Source organism: Piliocolobus tephrosceles, chromosome 16, assembly GCF_002776525.5.
Source record: "Piliocolobus tephrosceles isolate RC106 chromosome 16, ASM277652v3, whole genome shotgun sequence".
Lineage (NCBI taxonomy): Eukaryota > Metazoa > Chordata > Mammalia > Primates > Cercopithecidae > Piliocolobus > Piliocolobus tephrosceles.
The window spans coordinates 49,264,077-49,284,785 of record NC_045449.1 but is presented as its reverse complement, the minus strand read 5'-3'; the positions used below and the strand labels follow the sequence as shown (position 1 = coordinate 49,284,785).

General features: G+C 41.7%; 1 protein-coding gene across 1 annotated transcript in view; it reads left to right on the top strand.

The window, feature by feature from the left end:
- Positions 1 to 15,967, top strand: part of TOP2A (DNA topoisomerase II alpha) — a 31,058-nt gene extending 15,091 nt beyond the window's left edge. The window contains exons 20-35 of the mRNA XM_023204203.1: positions 32 to 180; positions 2,642 to 2,873; positions 3,064 to 3,198; positions 3,317 to 3,517; positions 3,659 to 3,854; positions 4,616 to 4,707; positions 4,810 to 4,974; positions 5,093 to 5,176; positions 7,736 to 7,918; positions 8,670 to 8,760; positions 11,516 to 11,668; positions 11,920 to 12,043; positions 12,147 to 12,190; positions 12,926 to 13,060; positions 14,347 to 14,546; positions 14,854 to 15,967. Coding sequence (XP_023059971.1) covers positions 32 to 180; positions 2,642 to 2,873; positions 3,064 to 3,198; positions 3,317 to 3,517; positions 3,659 to 3,854; positions 4,616 to 4,707; positions 4,810 to 4,974; positions 5,093 to 5,176; positions 7,736 to 7,918; positions 8,670 to 8,760; positions 11,516 to 11,668; positions 11,920 to 12,043; positions 12,147 to 12,190; positions 12,926 to 13,060; positions 14,347 to 14,546; positions 14,854 to 14,982 — 2,313 coding nt within the window. The 3' untranslated portion in view covers positions 14,983 to 15,967. The remainder of the gene's footprint in view (positions 1 to 31; positions 181 to 2,641; positions 2,874 to 3,063; positions 3,199 to 3,316; positions 3,518 to 3,658; positions 3,855 to 4,615; positions 4,708 to 4,809; positions 4,975 to 5,092; positions 5,177 to 7,735; positions 7,919 to 8,669; positions 8,761 to 11,515; positions 11,669 to 11,919; positions 12,044 to 12,146; positions 12,191 to 12,925; positions 13,061 to 14,346; positions 14,547 to 14,853) is intronic.
- The last annotated feature ends 4,742 nt before the right edge of the window (positions 15,968 to 20,709 follow it).

Below are 20,709 nucleotides of genomic sequence, written 5' to 3'. Positions count from 1 at the left end.
CCTCAACTTAATGAATCTTTTTTCCCCACAGATGTCACTAATGATGACCATTATCAATTTGGCTCAGAATTTTGTGGGTAGCAATAATCTGAACCTCTTGCAGCCCATTGGTCAGTTTGGTACCAGACTGCATGGTGGCAAGGATTCCGCTAGTCCACGATACATCTTCACAATGCTCAGGTAGGTATGCTTTCACTTTCACCATTCCAGTTTTGAAACAATGTAAGATTTAGTTGACCAAAAAAACAAAAACTTAGTTAATCAGAAGATACTGGCATCTAGTGGGCAGAGGCCAGGGGTGAGGCTTATAAATACCCTAACATATACAGGAAAGCCCCGCCATAACAAAAAGAATTATCCAGCACAACATGTCGATTATGCTAAGGTTGAGAAATCTTGATGTAGAGCTTGGGACTGAGTAAAGGAGACTTTGATTCTTCCTAAATATCACAATTGAAATTTTACTCCTATATAAGCCTATGGAAAGTATATTATGAATGGTCAATTTTCAACTGTCATCCCAGTCACCCTTTCAGTGACATTCAAACAGTTACTAATCACTCCATCCTTCTTGACACTATTTGGCCTCTATGACTGTAGACTCTTGTGGTTCTCTTTTTCCTTATTAGCTGTCTCTGCTGGGTCCTTGTCACTTTCCCAACCTCTAAATACTGGCCCATTCTAGGACTCCTTCATCAGATCTCTTTCCAATATCTACACTCAATTCCCAAATGATCTCCCTTTCATCTGGTCTATACCTTTAAATCCCCAGTCCTGATCTCTCCCCTGAACTCTCAACTTTTATGTCTGACTGCCCTCTCAACATTTCCCACTTGGATATCTAGTTAAATATCTCAAACATAAGTCTAAAACCAAATCCTGGCCGGGCGCGGTGGCTCAAGCCTGTAATCCCAGCACTTTGGGAGGCCGAGATGGGCGGATCACGAGGTCAGGAGATCGAGACCATCCTGGCTAACAAGGTGAAACCCCGTCTCTACTAAAAAATACAAAAAACTAGCCGGGCGAGGTGGCGGGCGCCTGTAGTCCCAGCTACTCAGGAGGCTGAGGCAGGAGAATGGCGTGAACCTGGGAGGCGGAGCTTGCAGTGAGCTGAGGGTCCGGCCACTGCACACCAGCCTGGGCGACAGAGCGAGACTCCGTCTCAAAAATAAAATAAAATAAAATAAAATAAAATAAAATAAAATAAAATAAAACCAAATCCTTAGTTTTCCTGTCTCAGTAAATGGAATGCCATCCTTCTAACTGCTCATGCTAAAAACCTTGTCACCTTTGACTGCTTTGCTCGATACTTACGTCCAGTTCCTCAGCCAATCCTATAGGATCTGCATTGGAAAAATACTAAGCCACCCCCATCTCATCTAAACTACTGTAATATACCATCTTATAACAGCCAATTATTTTTTAAAAAAATAAGTCACTCTGAACCTTCAACTGCTCAGAGTAAAATCTAAAGACCTATTTTAGCTAACCAGACATTATGTGATCCGTGTCCCCACCTTCCATATCTTTTGATTCCTTCTCATACCATCTCTTCTCCAGCCACACTGTCCTCGGCCTATACTCAAATATACCAAGCACATTTTCTCTTCAGGGCCGTTTACTTACTTGTTCCTTTGCCTGCAACGCTCTTTCTCTAGATATCCAAATGGCTCAGTCCCTCAGTTTCTTTTTTCTTTTTTTTTTTTCTTTTGAGATGGAGTTTCGCTCTTTTTGCCCAGGCTGGAATGCCGTGGCACGATTTCAGCTCATTCCAACCTCTGCCTCCTGGGTTCAAGTGATTCTCCTGCCTCAGCCTCCTGTGTAGCTGGGATTATAGGTGCATGCCACCATGCTCAGCTAATTTTATATTTTTAGTAGATATGGGGTTTCACCATGTTGGCCAGGCTGGTCTTGAACTCCTGCCCTCAGGTGATCTACCTGCCTCAGCTTCCCAAAGTGCTGTGATTACAGGCGCAAGCCACCACACCTGGCCCCCTCAGTTTCTTTTCTCTGCTCAAACGTTATCCTATCAGAAACGGCTTACCTTTCCTTAGCACCTCTTCAGTCACTTTCCTACTTTTTCTTCTCAGTGTTTATCCCACCACCTAACAAAATGTATGTTCACTGTCAAACCTCTACTGGAATGTGAGCTCCTTGAGGATTGAGACTTTTTTTTTTTTGTGCTCTGTGGCCCAGGATGGAGTGCAGTGGCCGGATCTCAGCTCACTGCAAGCTCCGCCTCCCGGGTTTACGCCATTCTCCTGCCTCAGCCTCCCGAGTAGCTGGGACTGCAGGCGCCCGCCACCTCGCCCGGCTAGTTTTTTGTATTTTTTAGTAGACACGGGGTTTCACCATGTTAGCCAGGATGGTCTCGATCTCCTGACCTCGTGATCCGCCCATCTCGGCCTCCCAAAGTGCTGGGATTACAGTCGTGAGCCACTGCGCCCGGCCAGAGGATTGAGACTTTATGTCCATGTGCCTGACACATAGAAAGTACTCAATAAATAATATTAAATGAGTATTAGTCAGCAAGTAAAACCAAGATAATTTTCATGTATAACACATGTCCTTTTGATAAAAGTTAAGTGTCAAATTCAGTATTTTTATAAAATAACATTCTTTGATTCTTATCTTTATTTAGCTCTTTGGCTCGGTTGTTATTTCCACCAAAAGATGATCACACTTTGAGGTTTTTATATGACGACAACCAGCGTGTTGAGCCTGAATGGTACATTCCTATTATTCCCATGGTGCTGATAAATGGTGCTGAAGGAATCGGTACTGGGTGGTCCTGCAAAATCCCCAACTTTGATGTGCGTGAAGTTGTAAATAACATCAGGCGTTTGATGGATGGAGAAGAACCTTTGCCAATGGTAAGTATTCTGTGTGCGTTAAGAGCCTTAACTTTTCCTTGGGTTTCAGTTGAGTAGACTGTATGAATAAAGAGGATGCAAACATAAAATTTAATTTCATACTTTATACTTAGATTTATTGTTAAACACTGTTGTGATTTCTGTCTAGTATCACGTTTAAAAAACATTGTTTTTTAAAATGCCAATTTAGCTTCCAAGTTACAAGAACTTCAAGGGTACTATTGAAGAACTGGCTCCAAATCAATATGTGATTAGTGGTGAAGTAGCTATTCTTAATTCCACAACCATTGAAATCTCAGAGCTTCCCATCAGAACATGGACCCAGGTAAATAATTGTGGATTTCTTTTTTAGTTTTGTATCAAAAGAAACACTTTTTGTACTATTGCTGTTGACTATTCAGGAGCCTGTATTTTAGAAATTTCAGGATTCTTTCTTTCTTTAGACATACAAAGAACAAGTTCTAGAACCCATGTTGAATGGCACTGAGAAGACACCTCCTCTCATAACAGACTATAGGGAATACCATACAGATACCACTGTGAAATTTGTTGTGAAGATGACTGAAGAAAAACTGGCAGAGGCAGAGAGAGTTGGACTACACAAAGTCTTCAAACTCCAAACTAGTCTCACATGCAACTCTATGGTATGTATTTGTTTTGTGAGATGTACATGTTTCCATTTATATTAAAGATTAATATCAATTTTAAAAGTATATCTTAGTCTACCTTTATAAAGTTTAGCCAATTTGTCTGTTCTTGGCTCTAATCTTGTTTTCCTTTTCCAGGTGCTTTTTGACCACGTAGGCTGTTTAAAGAAATATGACACGGTGTTGGATATTCTAAGAGACTTTTTTGAACTCAGACTTAAATATTATGGATTAAGAAAAGAATGGCTCCTAGGAATGCTTGGTGCTGAATCTGCTAAACTGAATAATCAGGCTCGCTTTATCTTAGAGAAAATAGATGGCAAAATAATCATTGGTATGTTTTGGGAATAATAACTGCTTTACTAAAACTCTAGTTACACCAAACTTTCTTTAAACATTTTTGGTGAGAGTAATGGTGGAAAAAGAGACAAAATCCATTTAATTCACCTGGTCACTTATACAAGCATTTCTTTTAAATATCTGATTAGGTATTTATAGTTTGAAAGAGATGGTGTTTCCTTGACTGAGCATCTTGAGAAATCAAGATTTAGTTGACAATTAGATATGAGAATAGAGAGCTAGAAGACCTTGCATAAACTGATTGATCAAGCAAATAGATACGCTAATCATGTTTACAGGAATAGAAAATAAAAGAGACCAAGAGAGAAGAGATAATAAGGCTGATGGTTTAAAAAAAAAAAAAAACAGGAAGATTACAAATAGCTTATACTGTCTGGGTGCGGTGGCTCATACCTGTAATCCCAGCACTTGAGCTGGGGAGGTCAAGGCTGCAGTGAGCCTAGGTAGTGCCACTGCACTCCAGCCTGGGCACAAGACTGAGAGAGACCCTGTCTCCAAAAAAAAAAAAAAAAAAGATTTGATCGTAGCCTCATATATGATTTGACTGCCCTCTTGTGGTAATTTACAGTTGTCGGTAGTTTAGGGAGACTTGCCTGTATACCAGGATATGCAAATTTATGCAAGTACCAAGACAGTTTAATTTCCAGTTTTAAACTTTTCACTTGTGGTAAAACCTTATCCCTTTCCTAAAATATTACTCAAAATCATTATATCTGTTTACTTTTTTTAAAATAGAAAATAAGCCTAAGAAAGAATTAATTAAAGTTCTGATTCAGAGGGGATATGATTCGGATCCTGTGAAGGCCTGGAAAGAAGCCCAGCAAAAGGTAATCTTGAGTGGCACTTTTCTATATTGTTAAAGACTATGTATTGTATAATGTTTATGTTTCACATTGTCTAATAAAGCTAGATTTTAATTCATCCTTTAGGTTCCAGATGAAGAAGAAAATGAAGAGAGTGACAATGAAAAGGAAACTGAAAAGAGTAACTCTGTAACAGATTCTGGACCAACCTTCAACTATCTTCTTGATATGCCCCTTTGGTATTTAACCAAGGAAAAGAAAGATGAACTCTGCAGACTAAGAAATGAAAAAGTGAGTTGATGGTAGGATGGTACATGCTGCTTAGTTTTGTTCTAATGGTAAAAGTAAAATTTGTATGTTGCATGTGCTGCTTGTGTACATATATTAACACAATTTTGTAATTATGAAGGAACAAGAGCTGGACACATTAAAGAGAAAGAGTCCGTCAGATTTGTGGAAAGAAGACTTGGCTACATTTATTGAAGAACTGGAGGTGTGTAGTTTATAATGCCCATGTTAGAATTTTTATTAATGAAATAGTATATTCCAGCAGTATACCTTTGTCAACATAGTTCACAATTGGCAAGAAAAAGAAAATAAGAGGCATAAGGACAAATTCAAAATAACATATAAAAGAACAGATTATTGGCCAGGCGTGGTGGCTCACGCTAGTAATCCCAGCATTTTGGGAGGCTGAGTTGGGCAGATCACTTGAGGTCAGGAGTTCAAGACCAGCCTGGCCAACATGGTGAAACCCCATTTCTACTAAAAACACAAAAATTAGCCAGGCATGGTGGTGCATACCAGCTACTCAGGAGGCTGAGGCAGGAAAATTGCTTGCACCGGGAGGCAGAAGTTGCAGTGAACTGAGATCGCACCACTGCACTCCAGCCTGGGCAACACAACGAGACTCTGTCTCAAAAAAAAAAAAAAAAGGACAGATTATTAAATACTACTTAGAATACAAGGCCAGGCGCGGTGGCTCACACCTATAATCCCAGCATTTTGGGAGGCCAAGGCGGGCAGATCACCTGAGGTTGGGAGTTTGAGACCAGCCTGACCAACATAGAGAAACCCTGTCTCTACAAAAATTGCAAAATTAGCCGGGCGTGGTGGTGTATGCCTGTAATGCCAGCTACTTGGGAGGCTGAGGCAGAAGAATCACTTGAACCCAGGAAGCGGAGGTTGCGTTGAGCTGAGATCACACCATTGTACTCCAGCCTGGGCAACAAGAGTGGAATTCCATCTCAAAAAAAAAAATACTATTTAGAATACAGTAAATGATCCCAGGAGACTGCCCAGACGTTTTTGGACAAAAAAAGGAAAGAGCAGGAGTTGATTTTTGATAAAGGGAAGAACATATTAGGACTGAGAAGATAAAAAGAGCTTAAATGTGGAAGAAGACCACCAACCCAGTCCCCCAAGTCAACTTAAAAGAACAAAGCCACAGGGCATGGTGGCTCATGCCTGTAATCCCAGCACTTTGGGAGGCTTAGGTGGGCAGATCACTTGAGGTCAGGAGTTCGAGACCAGCCTGGCCAACATGGAGAAACCCTGTCTCTACTAAAATTGCAAAATTAGCTGGACGTAGTGGCACATTCGTGTAATCCCAGCTACTTGGGAGGCTGCAGCAGGAGAATCACTTGAACCCAGGAGGCGGAGGTTGCATTGAGCTGAGATCGCGCCATTGCACTCCAGCCTGGGCAAGAAGAGTGGAATTGCGTCTCAAAAAAAAAATACTATTTAGAATACAGTAAATGATCCCAGGAGACTGCCCAGACGTTTTTGGACAAAATAAGGAAAGAGCAGGAGTTGATTTTTGATAAAGGGAAGAACATATTAGGACTGAAGATAAAAAGAGCTTAAATGTGGAAGAAGACCACCAACCCAGTCCCCCAAGTCAACTTAAAAGAACAAAGCCACAGGGCATGGTGGCTCATGCCTGTAATCCCAGCACTTTGGGAGGCTTAGGTGGGCAGATCACTTGAGGTCAGGAGTTCGAGACCAGCCTGGCCAACATGGTGAAACCCTGTCTCTACTAAAAATACAAAAATTAGTTGGGCGTGGTGGCATCCGCCTGTAATCCCAGCTACTCAGGAGGTTGAGGCACGAAAATTGCTTGAACCCAGGAGGCAAAGTTGCAGTGAGCTGAGATGGCGCCACTGCACTCCAGCCTGGGTGACAGAGCAAGACTCCATCTAAAAAAAAAAAAAAAAAAAAAAAAAGGAGAAAGCAGGGCTATCCAGATGGTTTCAGAAGAGTCTTTGTTACTTAAATCTTCCTAATAACATTTGTTTCTCAACATTATTTTAACGTAAGAAAAAAGGCCAGCACTGTGGCTCACACCTGTAATCCCAGTGTGCTTTGGGAGGCTGAAGCAGGAGGATCACTTGAGATTAGGAGTTCAAAATCAGCCTGGGCAACCTAGGAAGACCTAATCTCCACAAAAAAAATTTTTTTAAATAGCCAGGCATGGTGGTATGGGCCTATAGTCTCAGCTACTCCAGAGGCCAAGGTGGGAGGGTCACTTGAGACCAGGTGTTTAAGGCTGCAGTGAACTATGATCACATACCACTGTACTCCAGCCTGGGTGACAGAGCAAAACTCTGTCTCTTAAAAAAAAAAAAAAACCACCAAAAGCCTTATTTCTTAAATTTAACAAGCAAATTTGTATTATTGCACTTCAGGATAGATGCCTAGCTCATTGTAATCGGTCGGTTGGATAAGTATGCATCACTTCCTTTCATACTTTGTATGTGAGTTTACAAATATATATGTATATACATGTTTTATTCTTAGTTTCTCCTTTGTTTTCCTCAAAAAGGTTAAGTGGTAGAACCAGGAATAAAATCCAGTTTTCTGTCTCCACACCTTCCTTTTCAAGGTGTGCTTTAATTACATCTTCACTGTTGTTGATAGTATACTAGGTTATAGAGCAGTTTATCACAAGTTTTAAGAAGTAACAAAGTGAAATCAGTTTAACTGTTGGCCGTTTAGATACTGTAATGTTTTTGTTAACATATAAACTTGCTTTCCTATATCCCTTCTGTAGGCTGTTGAAGCCAAGGAAAAACAAGATGAACAAATCGGACTTCCTGGGAAAGGGGGGAAGGCCAAGGGGAAAAAAACACAAATGGCTGAAGTTTTGCCTTCTCCACGTGGTCAAAGAGTCATTCCGCGAATAACCATAGAAATGAAAGCAGAGGCAGAAAAGAAAAATAAAAAGAAAATTAAGGTAATATTCTCACCATGGCTCACACCTATAATCCCAGCACTTTGGGAGGCCAAGGTGGGTGGATCACTCAAGGTCAGTGGTTCAAGACTAGCCCGGCCAACATGGTGAAACCCTGTCTCTATTAAAAATAAAATTAGGCGGGCATGGTGGCGGGCGCCTGTAATCCCAGCTACTCGGGAGGCTGAGGCAGGAGAATTGCTTGAACCCAGGAGGCAGAGGTTGCAGTGAGCCAAGGTCACACCACTGCATTCCAGCCTGGGCAACAGAGTGAAACTCCATCTCAAAAAAAAAAAAAAAAAAGGTAATACTCTTAAAAACATTATGCATAAAATATTGATGCATACCTCCACCTAAAATTGAAAAAAATATATATACATTTTTATTCTTTTTATTTATTTTTTTTGAGATGGAGTCTCACCGTGTCACCCAGGCTGGAATACAATGGCAGGATCTCAGCTTACAGCAACCTCTGCCTCCCGTATTCAAGCGATTCTCGTGCCTCAGCCTCCCAAGTAGTTGGGGGCACATCATCACACCCAGCTAATTTTTGTATTTTTAGTAGAGGTGGGGTTTCACCGTCTTGGCCAGGCTGGTCTCGAACTCCTGACCTCAAGAGATCTGCCTGCCACAGCCTCCCAAAGTGTTGGGATTACAGGCGTGAGCCACAGCTCTCGGCCAAAAATGTATAAAATTTCTAATCCCATAGTTCAGAATTTATTCTATATCCAACCCTAACTTTGCTATCTTTCAGAATGAAAATACTGAAGGAAGCCCTCAAGAAGATGGTATGGAACTAGAAGGCCTAAAACAAAGATTAGAAAAGAAACAGAAAAGAGAACCAGGTATTACAACATTTTTAGGAAAATGGTATAAAGCAAAGATTAAATTGTGTTTGTTACCTAGCACATTCCACAAAGATGTTCAAAACCTTTTTGTTGAATTGAATTGAGAAATGTGAAAGAGGACTGTATCTGAATTCTACTTGGACCTCTTTTTTTTTTTGAGACAGAGTTTCGCTCTTGTGGTCCAGGCTGGAGTGCAGTGGCTCGATCTCGGCTCACTGCGTCCTTCACCTCCTCAGTTCAAAGGATTCTCCTGCCTTAGCCTCCCGAGTAACTGGGATTACAGGCATGCACTACCACGCCTGGCTAATTTTTGTATTTTTAGTAGAGATGGGGTTTCACCATGTTGGTCAGGCTGGTCTTGAACTCCTGACCTTGTGATTCACCCCCCTCGGCCTCCCAAAGTGCTGGGATTATAGGCATGAGCCACTGCACCTGGCCTGGACCTCTTTAATACTGTCCTTGGGATTTGATTCATTATAGAAAATATTTTGTAATGAAGTAGTTCGTTAATTTGAATTCCTGAATTGGGATCTAAGAAAATACCCAGTTTATTAGATTTCATTTTCTAGCCACTTATGAGGTTCTAGTATACAGTTTCTTAAGGAAAGTGACCACATATTAGTCATGTTTGTATTATATTATCTCTAGAGTTCAACATCATGCTTCGGATATAGGTAATGTTCACTCAATGAACTAAATAGAATTAACAATTCTGTTAATCATTTGATAATGCCTTTACTGTCTACTTTTTTTGAAACATCTTTATTGAGATATTCACATGCCAGATTTGCCCATTTAACGTATGCCATTCGGCTGGGCACCATGGCTTATGCCTTAATCCCAGCACTTTAGGAGGCTAAGGCTCGTGGATCACTTGAGGTCAGGAGTTTGAGACCAGCCTGGCCAACATGGTGAAACCCCATCTTTACTAAAAATACAAAAATTAGTTGGGTGTGGTGGTGTGTGCCTATAGTCCCAGGTACTCGAAAGGCTGAGGCACGAGTTTCACTTGAACCCAGGAGGCAGAGGTTGCAGAGAGCCAAGACTGTACCATTGCACTCTAGCCTGGGCGACAGAGCAAGACTCCAACTCAAAAAAAAATGAAAGTAAAGTATGCCATTTAGTGGTTTTAGTATAGACACAGTTTTAGTACAATTTATCACCCCCCAAGAAAACTGAACTCATTAACAATCGTTTGCCATTTGCCACCAACTCCTTGCCCCACTAGGCAACGACTAAAAAATCTACTAAAAATCTGCTGCCTCTAGATTTTCCTATTCGGAGCATTTCCTACAAATTGAATCATATAATATGTGGTCTTTTGGAGATGACTTACTTACTTAACATAATATTTTCAAGGGTAACCCATGTAGTAGCTCATGTATTAGTACTTCATTCTTTTTTTTTTGAGACAGAATTTTGCTCTCTTGCCTAGGCTGGCATGCAGTAGTAGTGAGATCTCAGCTCACTGCAACCTCCGCCTGCTAGATTCAGGCAGTTCTCCTGCCTCAGCCTCGCGAGTAGCTAGGATTACAGGCACGTACCACCATGCCCAACTAATTTTTGTATTTTTAGTAGAAACAGGATTTCACCAGGTTGGCCAGGCTGGTCTAGAACTCCTGACCTCAAGCGATCCGCCCACCTCGGCCTCCCATTTTGCTAAGCCCATGAAGGTAGACTTCTGTGTTTTATTCTAAGCATTTTATAGTTTTAGCTCTTATATTTAGGTCTTTGATCCACTTTGAATTAGTTTTTGTATATGGTGTAAAGAAGGTGTCCAACCTGATTCCTTTGCAGGTAGATATCCAATTATTTCAGTACCATATGTTAAAAAGGCTTCTATCCACAATGTTTGTCTTCACCCTTGTCAAAAATCAATTGACTATAAATGTTAAGGTTTACTTATGGACTCTCAATTCTGTTCCATTGATTGAGCTATGTATTGTCCTTGAGTATCTACTTTTTTGGGGACAGAGTTTCACTCTGTTCCCCAGGCTGGTCTTGAAATCCTGGCTCAAGCAATCCTTCTATCTCGGCCTCCCAAGGAGCTGGGACTATAGGCGCTCACCACCATGACTGGCTAATTTCTAAAAATTTTTCGTATTTTGTAGAGACAGTCCTTTTTCTTTTTTTTTTTTCTTTTTTTCTTTTTTTCTTTTTTTGAGACAAGATCTCACTCTGTCTCCCAGGCTGCAGTATAGTGGCATGATCACAGCCCACTGTAGCCTCGACCTCCTAGGCTCAAACAGTCCTCCCACCTCAGCCTCCCTAGTGGCTGGAACCACAGGCACACTCCACTATGCCCACTAATGTCTGTATTTTTTGTAGAGATGGGGTTTTGCCATGTTGTCTAGGCTGGTCTTGAGCTCCTGAGCTCAAGCGATGCACCTACCTCACCCTCCCAAAGTGCTGAGATTACAAGTGTGAGCCACCGCACCCAGCTAAGACAGGGTCTTGTATCTTACCCCAGCTGATCTCAAACCCCTGGGCTCAAGTAATCCTCCCACCCCAGCCTCCCAAGTGTTGGGATTACAGGCATGAGCCACTGTGCCCGGCCACATTGTATTTATTTATAAGATTAAGTGACCAAGCTATATGCACCACAAAAACAGGGGCCATATCTGTTTCTTTTCACGATTGTATTCTCAGAACTATCACAGCAGTTAATAAATTTGAAGCATGGATGGATGATAGATGGAGAAAAGTGAGTCTAAGAATATATAAAGGTGGTTAATTTCTATCTCTCCTGTAGGTACAAAGACAAAGAAACAAACTACATTGCCATTTAAGCCAATCAAAAAAGGAAAGAAGAGAAATCCCTGGTCTGATTCAGAATCAGATAGGAGCAGTGACGAAAGTAATTTTGATGTCCCTCCACGAGAAACAGAGCCACGAAGAGCAGCAAGTAAGGAAAACTAAAGAACATTATAGATAAGCTGTAAGAGTGGAATGGCCAATATACTTCAGGGTACTTTGCCCCAGAAATTACTGTGTCTTAATAGGGCAGTAAATTAAAGTAAGTTAAAGCTTTGAAACACTGAAGCATCTTTCAGGAGATTAAAAACTAAAATATTCATGAAATGTTATATCGACCTATGAATTAAGTATTTCTCCTACTACCCTCTTTGATTTTTTTGTATATGGTTTTTTTACTAGCAAAAACCAAATTCACAGTGGATTTGGATTCAGATGAAGATTTCTCAGATTTTGATGAAAAAACTGATGATGAAGACTTTGTCCCATCAGATGCTAGTCCACCTAAGACCAAAACTTCCCCAAAGTAAATATCTTATCTGAGTTTTTGTCATGATTGTTTCTAATATATTCTTTTTTGATTAACACCTTTAGAATTGGTTGTCAGGATTTTTTTTTTTTAATTCTAGACTTACTAACAAAGACCTGAAACCACAGAAAAGTGCTATGTCAGGTATGTATTTAAGTAGAAGTAGTGAGACATCTGCCTTACTGGGACACTCAGATCCAACTGGGTTCTAATCCTGGCTACATTATCCAAGTACTTCCTTTGGAAATAAATTTGAGTTCTTATTAACATTATGTTGACACTGTTCATTGGGTTTAGTTTCACATGTAAATAGGTCCTGCATTCAGTATACTAAAAGTAATCATAGTGCTTGCCAGGTACTTTGCTAGGTGCTAGAGATACAAAAAATAAAAACTGTTCTTGCTGATAAAAAATTCAGAAATTAGAACAAAGTTTTAAGAGTATGTTTTAGGCTGGGCATGGTGGCTCACATCTGTAATCCCAGCACCTTGGGAGGCCGAGGGGGTGGATCACCTGAGATCAGGAGTTCGTGACAAGCCTGGCTAACACAGTGAAACCCCGTCTCTACTAAAAATACAAAAAATTAGCCAGGCGTGGTGGCGGGCGCCTGTAGTCCCAGCTACTCGGGAGGCTGAGGCAGGAGAATGGTGTGAACCCGGGAGGCGGAGCTTGCAGTGAGCCGAGATCGAGCCACTGCACTCCAGCCTGGGCGACAGAGCAAGACTCTGTCTCAAAAAATTTAAAAAAGCATGTTTTAAATATTCCAGAAAAGTCACATATTTGGTGTTTAAATAGGAATTCATACCAGGCACAAAGCAGAAAATGGATTTTCATGTGTTGGCTTAAATGTACTATTTTCCTTTCCATTTGAAATGATAGACCTTGAAGCTGATGATGCTAAGGACAGTGTACCACTGTCTTCAAGCCCTCCTGCTACACATTTCCCAAATGAAACTGAAATTACAAACACAGTTCCTAAAAAGAATGTGACAGTGAAGAAGACAGCAGCAAAAAGTAAGCCTAAATCTTTGAGATGGGTTAATTTTGCAATTAACTAACTGGTTTTCACGTGGCAATTTCAATTTTTTATTGCCAAAACTTACTATTGATATTACAAATTAAACCTTTTCCAAATGGAAGCAATTTCTTTTAGATCTTTATAATCAAAATTAGTAGTCAAGGCTGGTCCTGATTGTTCATTCAGTTACAGATCAAACTCCTTGTTCTACTCTTTTCCCTCCTTCTCACTACTGCACTTGACTAGTCAAAAAACAAAACAAAACAAAACAAAAGCCAGGCAGAGTGGCTCATGCCTCTGTAATCCCAGCACTTTGGGAGGCTAAAGCAAGAGGATCGCTTGAGGCCAGGAGTTCAAGGCTGCAGTGAGCTATGATCAAGCCACTGCACTTCAGCCTGAGTGAGAGAGTGAGACCCTGTCTCCAAAAATAAGGTAATCCAAGTGTTTAAAATCAGCATGTTTCTCTCAGTACCAAGCTTCATCTAGTTCATTTCTATGGCAAGGATAGGATTTATAAGCAATTGCAAATGTTTAATGTAAAACATATTCTTAAAATTGAATGTTTAAGGCTGGATGCAGTGGCTCATGCCTGTAATCCTAGCACTTTGGGAGGCCAAGGTGGGTGGATCACCTGAGGTCACGATTTCGAGACTAGCCTGGCCAATATAGTGAAACCTCATCTCTACTAAGAATATAAAATTAGCCAGGTGTGGTGGCACATGCCTGTAGTCAGCTACTCGGGAGGCTGAAACGGGAGAATTGCTTGAACCCAGGAGGCAGAGGCTACAGTGAGCTGAGATCGTGCCACTGCATTCCAGCCTGGGCGAGATAGAGCAAGACACTATCTCAGAAAAAAAAAATAGAATGTTTAAGAATACTTTGATTCTCTACTTTCACCCCTCTTAGATTGTCTTTTCCTATGTTAAATGTACACAGTCATCACATTGCTGAAGAAAGTTCACAATGAGAACAATTAATCTAAGAGTGGCTGTGAGTAGGTCGGGCACAGTGGCTCATGCCTGTAATCCCAGCACTTTGGGAGGCCAAGGCGAGTGGATCACCTGAGGTCAGGAGTTTGAGACCAGCTTGACCAACATGGTGGAACCCCATCTCTACTAAAAATACAAAAAATTAGCCAGATGTGGTGGCACGCGCCTGTAATCCCAGGAGGCAGAGGTTGCAGTGAGCCAAGATAACGCCATTGCACTCCAGCCTGGGCGATAGAGTGAGATCCCATCTCAAAAAAACAGCGGCTGTAACAAATGCCTGTATTGAATTGCAGGTCAGTCTTCCACCTCCACTACCGTTGCCAAAAAAAGGGCTGCCCCTAAAGGAACTAAAAGGGAACCAGCTTTGAATTCTGGTGTCTCTCAAAAGCCTGATCCTGCCAAAACCAAGATTCGCCGCAAAAGGAAGCCATCCACTTCTGATGATTCTGACTCTAATTTTGAGAAAATTGTTTCGAAAGCAGTCACAAGCAAGGTGAGTGTTGATTCTAGTCAGTCCTTTTGCTATAGGTGTTCTGAAACACATAACTAAGCCATTGCTTATTTGGCATGTCTTTAAGAAAATTAACTCATAATCTGTTAGCTTTTGCTGTATTTAGTTTTAACAAAGTTAAATAATGTCACTTATTTGGGCAATGGAAGAGTTGGCTTTAGATCTGCTTTTTATTACTTAGTAGAAAGTAGAAAACTCCTTGAATGTAGTGTCTTGATACATTTTTTTAACATTACAATTATGTCGTCAGATTTACATTGTGCAAGTTACCTGGGCTTTTCTCTTTTAGAAATCCAGGGGGGAGAGTGATGACTTCCATATGGACTTTGACTCAGCTGTGGCTCCTCGGGCAAAATCTGTGCGGGCAAAGAAACCTATAAAGTACCTGGAAGAGTCAGATGAAGATGATCTGTTTTAAAATGTGAGGTGATTATTTTAAGTAATTATCTTACTGAAACCAAGACTGGTTTTAAAGTTACCTGAAGCTCTTAACTTCCTCCCGTCTGAATTTAGTTTGGGGAAGGTGTTTTTAGTACAAGACCATCAAAGTGAAGTAAAGCCCAAATGTTCTTTAGCTTTTTATAATACTGTCTAAATAGTGACCATCTCATGGGCATTGTTTTCTTCTCTGCTTTGTCGGTGTTTTGAGTCTGCTTTCTTTGGTCTTTAAAACCTGATTTTAAGTTATTCTGAACTGTAGAAATAGTTATCTGGTCACTTCAGCATAAAGCAGTGTGTTTATTAACCATCCACTGTGCTAAAACTAGAGCAGTTTGATTTAAAAGTGTCACTTTTCCTCCTTTCCTACTTTCAGTAAATATGAGATAGAGCATAATTCTCTGTTTTATCTTAGTTTTCTACATAATTTACCATCAGACAGAACTTTATGGTTCTAGTATAGATACTCTACACTCAGCCTCTTACGTGCTAAGTTTTTCTTTAAGCAATGAGAAATTGCTCACCTTCATCTTCTCAAATCATCAGAGGCTGAAGGAAAACACTTTGGCTGTGTCTATAACTTGACACAGTCAATAGAATGAAGAAAATTAGACTAGTTAGGTGATTATTTCAGCTCTTGACCTATCCCCTCTGGCTGCCTCTGGGTCTGAATCTCCCAAAGAGAGAAACCAATTTTAAGGGGCACTGGATTGCAGAAGACTTGGGGACATTTGCTCCAATATCTTAAATGTTGTATTGATAACCATGCTCAGCAATGAGCTATTAGATTTATTTTGGGAAATCTCCATAATTTCAATTTGTAAACTTTGTTAAGACCTGTCTACATTGTTACATGTGTGTGACTTGAGTGATGTTATCAGTGTTTTTGTAAATATTTACTATGTTTTTCTATTAGCTAAATTCCAACAATTTTGTACTTTAATAAAATGTTCTAAACATTGCAACCCATAGAATGCCTCTTTTAAAGCAAGCACTACACCCTTTTCCTTATTCTAAAATATAGTCTTCACTTCCCTTTCAGAAGCATTCCAATCATATTCTGACAGACCTTACAGCCTCTGGCTATGGTGATAGGTCCAAGAGATAGGCATTACGACCTAATTAAGGCCAATAAGGCTCTTTCCTGAGATTTTATACATGAGTACTAAGTTCTTCATCTCCACCACACTTGATCAGTAGATATGCATGTATCTTTTTTTTTTTTAATGATACCTTCCTTTAACAACTATATTGATAACCTAGTCAACTACTTCATGGTATTAGTAAGATATATTGAGGCAACTGGCTAATCCATTTAGAAAAAAAATCAGATCTCTTTCTTCACACCCTTACACCAAAATTAAGCTCAAATAGATGAAATATTTAAATGTCAAAAACTATTTAAAACTATAAAAAAAGTAATCTTGAGTTACAGAGAGATAAACTAAACTAAACCCAAGAGTAGTACTGACAAAGATATGGAGGAATTAGCCCTTTCAAATAAATCTGAGCCAGGCGTAGTGGCTCACACCTATAATCCCAGCAGTTTGGAAGGCCAAGGAGGGAAGATTGCTCGAGCCCGGGAGGCAGAGGTTACAGTGACCAGAGACTGTGCCACTGCACTCCAGCCTGGGCAACAGAGCAAGTCCCTGTCTCAAAAAAAAAAAAAAAGGAATTTTGTTTGACAGAAGAATCAGACATGTGCAGAAAACTATGTAAACATATAAATATGAGTACAAGTAAATCTGAATAAAATCAGTGGGTTGTTTCAATGTAAATATTCTGGTTACTATATAATTTTGCAAAATTGGGAAATGGGCAAAGCATACAATGGATTTCCATCCTTTTTTTTTTTTTTTTTTTTTTGAGACAGTCTTGCCCTGTTGCCCAGGCTGGAGTGCAATGGCGCAATCTTGACTCATTGCAGCTTCTGCCTCCCTGGTTCAAACAATTCTCCTGCCTCAGCCTCCCAAGTAGCTGGCATTATAGGTGCATGACACCACGCCCAGCTAATTTTTGTATTTTTAGTAGAGATGGGGTTTCACCATGTTGGCCAGGCTGGTCTCAAACTCCTGACCTCGTGATCCACCCACCTCAGCCTCCCAAAGTGCTGGATTACAGGTGTGAGCCACCGTGCCCGGCCTGATCCATTTCTTGAAACTATGTGAATGTACAATTATTCCAAAACAAAACCACATGCGAAGATGCTTATTAAAGTTTCTGTAATAATAAACTGGAAAATAACCTTAATGTCCAAAAGGTTAAAATGGTAAATATGGAATACCAGGTGCGTATTAGAAATGATCATGTAGGCCGGGCGCAGTGGCTCACGCCTGTAATCCCAGCACTTTAGGAGGCCAAGGCGAGCAGATCACGAGGTCAGGAGTTTGAGACCAGCCTGGCCAACATGGTGAAACCCCGTCTCTACTAAAAATACAAAAGTTAGCCGGGCATGTTGGTGTGCGCCTGTAATCCCAACCACTCAGGAGGCTGAGGCAAGAGAATCACTTGAACCCGGGAGGTGGAGGTTGCAGTGAGCCAAGATCGAGCCATTGTACTCCAGCCTGAGCAACAAGAGTGAAACTCCATCAAGAAGGAAAAAAAAAATGATCAGGTAGGCCAGGCACAGTGGCTCATACCTGTATTCCTAGCACTTTGGGAGGCTGAAGTGGGAAGATTGCTTGAGCCCAGGAGTTTGAGACCAGCCTGGGCAACCTAGTGAGACCCCCATCTCTACAAAAAAAAAGTAAAAATCAGCTGGACATGGTGGTGCGTGCCTGTGGTCCCAGCTACTTGGAAGGCTGAGGCAGGAGTATTGCTTGAGCCCAGGAGGCTGCAGTGAGCCATGATGGCACTGCACTCCAGTCTGGGCAACAGAGCAAGACTGTCTCAAAAACAAAAAAAAGAATGATCATGTATACTGTTTGTTGACATTAAAAGATAGATGATCACGACATTGCCAAGTGGAAAAAAGCAGCTACAAATCAAAGATGAAATCCCCATCTGGAGTGGGAGGAAAGTATGTAAATCCTTTTTAGAAAGTAAAAGAATCAAACATTTTTCCTTTTTTTTTTTTGGAGATAGAATCTCGTTTTGTCACCCAGACTGGAGTGCAGTAGTACGATCTCAGCTCACTGCAATTCTCTGCTTTCTGCCTTCCAAGGTCAAGCAATTCTCATGCCTCAGCCTCCCAAGTAGCTGGGACTACAGGCGCCTGCCACCATGCCTGGCTAATTTTTTGTATTTTTATTTGTGGGTTTTTCTGGGGTTTTTGGTTTTTTGGGAGATAGAGTCTTGTCTTGCTCTATCATCCAGGCTGAAGAGTGCAGTGGCGTGATCTCGGCTCACTATACTCCGCCTACCTGGTTCAAGTGATTCTCATGCCTCAGCCTCCCAAGTGACTGGGATTACAGGAGTGTGCCGCCATGCCCAGCTAATTTTTGTATTTTTAGTAGAGATGGGGTTTCACCATGTTGCCTAGGCTGGTCTCCTGAGCTCAGGCAATCCTTCTGCCTCGGCTTCCCAAAGTGCTGAGGTTATAGGCCTGAGCCACCGCGCCCAGTCAATAGTTCTTTTTTAAAAGTAGAAGTTTTACATTTCCTGATGAGTAAAGACCTTGCTAACTAAAAGTGGATAACATTTCCTTGACTCTATTTTTTTTTCTTTTTTTTGAAATAGGGTCTCACTCTATCATCCAGGCTGGAATGCAGTGGCTCCATCTCGGCCCACTGCAACCTCTGCCTCCTGGACTCAAGCAATCCTCCTGCCTCAGCCTCCCAAATAGCTGGGACCACAGGTACACGCCACCACATCTGGCTAATTTTTGTATTTTTGGTAGAGACAGGGTCTCATTATGTTACCCAGGCTGATCTGGAACTCCTGGGCTCAAGTGATCTATCTGCCTCAACCTCCCAAATAGCTGGGATTACAGGCATGAGCCACCATGCCAGGCCTATTCATTACTTCTTTTTTTGTTTGTTTTATTTCTTTTTTTTTTTTTTTTTTTTTTAAATGGAATCTGACTCTGTCCCCCAGGCTGGAGTGCAGTAGCACAATCTCAGCTCACTGCAACCTCTGCCTCCGGGTTCAAGTGATTCTCATCCCCCTGCCTCCCGAGTAGCTAGGATTACAGGCACGCGCGACCATGTCCTAATTTTTGTATTTTTAGGAAAGACAGGGTTTCACCACGTTGGCCAGGCTGGTCGGTCTGAAACTCCTGACCTCAAGATCTCAAGAGATCCACCCCCCTCAGCCTACCAAAGTGCTCAGATTACAAGTGTGAGCCACTGTGCCCGGCCCTCATTATTTCCTTTTTTTTTTTTTTTTGGAGACAGAGTCTCGCTCTGTCGCCCAAGCTGGAATGCAGTGGCGCGATCTCAGCTCACTGCAACCTCTGCCTCCTGGGTTCAAGCAATTCTCCTGCCTCAGCCTCCCAAGTAGCTGGGACTACAGGTGCCTGCCACCATGCCTGGCTAATTTTTTTGTATTTTTAGTAGAGACGGGGTTTCACCGTATTAGCCAGGATGGTCTCAATCTCCTGACCTCGTGATCCACCCACCTTGGACTCAAAAAGTGCTGGGATTACAGGTGTGAGCCACCGCGCCCGGCCTTCGGCCTTCATTATTTCTTAAGCTACTGACACATTCGAGGAGATAAAGATTTGCTAATAAACGTGATGGTTTTATGTATTTAGACCCTTTATAGAATGTGGTTATTTCCTATGTGTATGAAACATTCCTTAAATACATAAGTTATGAATTACAAAAGAATGGTTATTGAGAAAAGATTCAAAAGTTGCATTAATTGGTAAAGGATTCAACAATAAGTTTACTGAGTCTTTTTTGTCTTTTTTTTCTTTTTTTTCATGAGACGGAGTCTTGCTCTGCTGCCCAGGCTAGAGTGCAGTGGCACCATCTCAGGTCACTGCAACCTCCACCTCTGGGATTCAAGCAATTCGCCTGCCTCAGCCTCCCAAGTAGCTAGGATTACAGGTGCCTGCCACCACTCCCGGCTATTTTTTTTTTTTTTTTTTTTTTTTAAGATTGAGTCTCACTCTGTTGCCCTGGCTGGAGTGGAATGGCACAGCCTCGGCTCGCTGCAAACTCCACCTCCCGGTTCAAGCGATTCAACTCCACCTCCCGGTTCAAGCGATTCTCCTGCCTCAGCCTCCCGAGTACCTGGGATTATAGGCACGTGCCACCACACACTCAGCTAATTTTTGTATTTTTAGTAGAGACAGGGTTTTACCAGTTTGGCTGGGCTGGTCTCAAACTCCTGACCTCAGGTGATCCACCCATCTCAGCCTCCCAGAGTGCTGGGATTACAGGCGTGAGCCACCATACCCAGCCTGACCCTTTTTGTTTTTAAGATACGTTGCATCCCACTGTTTCTGCTGCAATGGATTTTTTTTTTTTTTTTTTTTTTTTTTGAGGCAGAGTCTCGCTCTGTCGCCCGGACTGGAGTGCAGTGGCCGGATCTCAGCTCACTGCAAGCTCCGTCTCCCGGGTTTACTCTGCCTCAGCCTCCTGAGTAGCTGGGACGACAGGCGCCCGCCACCTCGCCCGGCTAGTTTTTGTATTTTTAGTAGAGACGGGGTTTCACCGTGTTAGCCAGGATGGTCTCGATCTCCTGACCTCATGATCCACCCGTCTCGGCCTCCCAAAGTGCTGGGATTACAGGTGTGAGCCACCGCGCCCGGCCTTCGGCC